Source organism: Acanthisitta chloris, unplaced genomic scaffold (genome assembly GCF_000695815.1).
Source record: "Acanthisitta chloris isolate BGI_N310 unplaced genomic scaffold, ASM69581v1 scaffold20291, whole genome shotgun sequence".
NCBI classification, from domain to species: domain Eukaryota; kingdom Metazoa; phylum Chordata; class Aves; order Passeriformes; family Acanthisittidae; genus Acanthisitta; species Acanthisitta chloris.
This window is the reverse complement of record NW_008657908.1, coordinates 39,595-44,467: the sequence shown is the minus strand read 5'-3', so window position 1 is coordinate 44,467 and position 4,873 is coordinate 39,595. Positions and strand designations below refer to the sequence as shown.

General features: G+C 40.5%; 1 protein-coding gene across 1 annotated transcript in view; it reads left to right on the top strand.

Annotated features, from left to right (window-relative positions):
* Positions 1–3: 3 nt before the first annotated feature.
* LOC103811918 (mitochondrial amidoxime reducing component 2-like) overlaps positions 4–4,873 on the top strand; it is a gene marked incomplete at its 5' end in the record, with an annotated part of 7,344 nt that continues 2,474 nt past the window's right edge. The window contains 2 exons of the mRNA XM_009084921.1: positions 4–89; positions 3,495–3,657. Of these exons, the coding sequence (XP_009083169.1) occupies positions 4–89; positions 3,495–3,657 (249 nt within the window). The remainder of the gene's footprint in view (positions 90–3,494; positions 3,658–4,873) is intronic.

Genomic DNA, 4,873 nt, shown 5'->3' with positions numbered 1-4,873 from the left:
AACGGACACTTGACCTTGGAGGCCCCAGACATGGAGAGGCTGTGCTTGCCTGTAAAGCTCCCCAGGAAAAACCCCGTCCGGAACTGCAGGTACTGAGGAGGGGATTTCCCCCCTTCCCTCTCCCTAAATGCTGTCTTTCTCACATGATTTGCTGATTGTGATGCTTTACATTTTCTTATGCAGAAATTGTAAGGTAAAAGTTGGGTGCTTCTGTGTCTTTTTTGCGGGGGTCTGTCTCTCCATCTGCACAATGAAGAGAGACTTCAGACCGGGGCATGTACTGACAGAGCAAGGGGCAGTTGGCTTAGTGGGTTTAGATTAGATATTAGGAAGAAATTCTTTACTGTGGGGGTGGTGAGGCGCTGGCATGGGTTGCCCAGAGAAGGTGTGAATGCCCTCAAAGTGTTCAAGGCCAGATTGGATGTGGGGATGGGGTTCTGAGCAACTTGGTCTAGTGCAAGGTGTCCCATGCTTTGTTAGGGGGGTTGTTGTAGGTGATCATTTCTAATCCAGACTGTTCTGTGATTCTGCAAAATTCTCTGCCATGTGTTGTACAGGAGGCTAGGATTGATTGTCAGAACAAAAGGTCTTTTGTTTTAATCTGCTAAACATTGGTGAAAAATCTCAGGAAAAGATGACACAGCGTCAACAACCATGGATTATACATCTGCCAAATGAACCGTGATCTGCCATCTTCATAGAATGTCGTGTTTTCTCATTCGTTTTTACTTCTAGGGTTTTCATTTTTGCTTGAGTGAGCAGTTACATCTCAGTCATGTACTTTGCTGTTTCTGACCACAACTAGTATATGTATCAGCATTTTTGGATGCACGCTGGCCATTCAGAGCTGGTGAGATGTCAGAGTTGAGAATCCCTCACCGTGGTCTGTAGGCATTTAACTGAGGTGCCTAAATTAAAAACTTGGTTGCCTGAGGCTTTCTCTGTGGTTTCAGAGGAAAGACAGACATCCCCAGAGACTGAGGCATTCCCTGTAGGTGCTACTTCTAAGGAGTTTCAGATGAACAGATTGCAGAGAGTGATTTAGCTGTGTGCTTAGAGTTTTGTTGTATGAATGCAGTCTTAGTTATTTTATCCATGAAATCCATGCTGGAAAACTGCCAGCTGGGGAACCGGAAAACCTTTTCTCTGCTAAAATGTTAATTAATATGTTAAGAGTATTTAGTAGCTGTAAATGCTGTTAGCCCCTACAAAAATACTGGTGAGTGTTTGTCCTTTAGATGGCAGAGATGGTTAATGTACCAGCTGCTACAATTAAAACTAAGAGTGCTGGCAAGGAACTGCTGTGTTTGGTAGTGTTTAGCATAGATCTGTTGCTGTGGAAACCCTCGATCAGCTTAGTATCTCTGTTTATACAAGGCAGATGGAAGTTGCAAAAGGTAGCATTTCTCATGAAGAAATGGAGCAGTGTTTTAAAAATCTGTCTGTAATGGCTGAATGCCAATGACATGTACTCTGCAAAAGCATGCAATTTTCAAGATGTTATTTTTCTAAAATTTGCCGTGCCATTAGTAAAATATTTTAGTACATTTCAGTAATGAAAAATTATGTTGGGTTTTCCAATTTTAGATCTCGTGGCTTGTTCGTCTGAATTATTTTTTTCTTTCTTTGCCTGAATATAACTATTGCACACTCTGCCTTTAAAACTGCTAGAATTTGAGAGTGCAAATGATCAAAAGTTAGATGCATGTAAATGGACTTGAGGAATTACCAAATTTTGTGGTATTGTAGGTGATGTCATAGGATGTGAAACTAGGAACACCTGTAGCTGAACTTCTCAGGAAGGATCCTGAGGATTTGTATGTTGTGCTTAAACAATTCTCCATTTGTCAGCTCAGGGCTGACTCTGATCCATTCATCCATTTGTAAGAATGAGGTTTGGCAGTTGTGCAGTGTTCAGCAAAGATTTGGCTCTTGCTCGTACATTATTCACTTCCAGCTTGTGAGTGGGAGTAGATGTCTTGCTGCATAGTGTACTCTGCCAGCAAAGGCCTTCAGGAGAGACTTGGGTCTGTTCCACCTCTGGGCCAGCACGATATCTTCTCATGGGTGCTGGCCCATGCTCCCTGTAGGTTGGAGCTGAGGCAGTGCAGTAGTGCTGCAAAAGGCTATGCAGATTCTAATATTGAAAACTGACAAGTTCAGTTGCAGATTTTATGTAGCTATTTAAAAATCCTGTGTTTAGGAGAGTCAAATGTAGGACTGAAGCCATTGTACAGTTACAGTTTCTATTTGTGCAAATGATCTAGAGGGCTTCTGTAGCCCTCTGCTTAAGAAACCTTGTGTTTTTCATTCATGCCCTTTGTCAGTACGTGTTGTAATGCTTAAATTGCCTGACCTGTTCCCATGGATCCCTATACCACTGAGTGCTTAGGGTAGATCTGCTTTGTGAGTGGAAAACACTGGTGTTGGAAGCTCTAAGACCCTGTGTTTTCTTGCCAGCCAGAGGGCACACAGGCACACAAGCACTGCTGAGTGGAGGGAAGAGAAAGGCAGTTGTAATACTGTCTTGGGCAATGGCGTTTAATCCCAGCCTGTGTCGCAGAGTAGATACAGGAATCCCAGCAAATGGAGCAAGGATATTGCTGCCAGCACCCTAATGACTGATCTCTTCCCCAGATGAGTAAAGGAGGGCTCTAGATCAACTGCCTGGGTATCTCTATGCTTTAAGCTGTTCAGAATTTGATAGCAGACTTGTAGGAAACTTCAGTGCATTTGGGTCAAAATCGCTACTTTGAAGAAAGTAACAAAATTATTCATGACTGGTGCTGAAGTTCACTGAAAGGTTGAGTTGAGGTTTAGCTTTTCTTACCAGAAAAGTGTTCCTTGCATAAACTCGTTTGTATTTTGCTGCCTCTGGCTTTTTATGCCCCATGGACTTTGTTCCAGTCATAAATCTTTAACCTCAAGTTTGAGTTTCATGTGTCTCTTGCTGAATTTTTACAGCACTAAAATCTGAAGGATAGTTTCCTTAGCAATTAGAGACACAATAACATTTGTAAATGTCAATTATGGTAACTAACCACATCCTTTCAAAGGATCATTCAGTTGATTCTGGGCAGAAATCTTTTGGTGTTGCAGTCACATGCAAACAAGAGTGTATCCTTTTTTTACTTGAAAGTATGGCAAATATAGGTACCTATAGGTACTATATATAGGTACTAAATATAGATATTGATGTGGCAGGTAGCTCTGGGCACCTTAAGGCTATGTCAAGGCTCATTCTTTGACCAGCTGGTAATGTCCAGCCACGTCCATGTTACTTACCTTTCAAAACACAGTGGCCACAAGGAGATTGTATACTGGGAATGATCCTTGTGCCAGATTCAGAGCCACCTTCCACCTCATTGTAATTCAGGCAATTTTTTTACTGTAAATTGATACTACTATTAAAACAACTTCTTTGTCTTCAAATAATAAGCATCCTTGATCGTTCATCTTTCCAGCTAACGTGCTGCTGTGTTGTGACTTTTCAGGGTGTTTGGACAGGATATCCAAGGCAGGGACTGTGGTGATGAAGTGTCTAAGTGGATCACCACTTTCCTGAATTCAGAGCCCTATCGACTGGTGCACTTTGAGCCCTCCATGGTGCCAAGAAAGTCAAAGGACACAATAGACCTTTTCCAACCCACAGATGAGGTAAATGAATGTTCTTTCTTTTCAGAAGTACTTTTAACCATTTCCCACCCACCTACCAAAACCTGCCCATTACGTCATTGGTGATTGAGCCCAGTTTACCAAGGTGTATAGTCATGTACTTAAAATATGTGAGTATTATTCTTTCTATGATGAGGTGACCTGCTTAAATTTTACTTCAGCTCTGTTCTAACCTAAATAGTCTGAAACTGATATTTGAAGAGGAACTATTACATTGCAGAATACCATTCCTTATATTTCTGAGTTAATAGAAAAAAAATTGCATTTTAAAGATGTTTTGATGGTGTAATCTGTGTTGCATAGAAAGCCTTTATTCCTTATCCCTTATTAGGCCTGGGAGTATACTGGTACAACTTGTGTTATTTTTTATTTTATTTAAAGGAATGATGTTCAACTCAGGGATTTATAGTTGTAGGCCTAGGAATTAAAAGAAGGTTTTAGAGGTTTCATCTATCTCTTTCTGTGGGAAGAGTCTTGAAGGTGTGATATTAAAGAAATTCAGTGCAGGTATGGAAAAGAGATGCTGTGCTCAGACATCCTCATGTCATTGAGCCACCGATGCGCTTCTTTTTGTCTGAACAACTCTCTCAGGTGAAGATGGTTTGAACTGTACCTGATGAGTGTAAACTTTTTAAGCAAATTAAAATTGTGAGTATCTTGTCATATTGATGGTGTTATCTGTAGGGCATCAGTGTCTTGCTTGTTGCACAAAGAGAGGAAATTATAGTCAATTATAGACTTTTTATAGATATGCATTTCCTATATAATGGCACTGAGACCAATACAGAAGACTAGGTTTCAGCAAAAGGAATGTCAGATTAGGAGGGGTGACATTGAGGATTCCTAGCATGAAAAAAAAAGGCAGAATTTTTTGTGTAGTTATTTCAATACTCATCATCTTGTGGTTTAAAGGCATGTACAAGCATAGGGGAAAGAATAATATAAGAGAAAGACAGAAGGAGTGTTATACAGTAAAATTCTTCCCAAAAAATACTTTTTTATTCCTATGGAAGTTACTCTTAGGAGGTTTGGTTTTGTTGTTTTTTTTAATACTGTTCATTTGCCATGTTTGCTAATATTGCAGCCTTTCCACTGCCAAGCAAGCTTAGACTGACAGATGGACAGCTGTAATTGAGTATTGCTGCTTGGATGTGGAACTCCCTCTGCTGTTATGATCAGGCAGATTCATTAGCTAGAA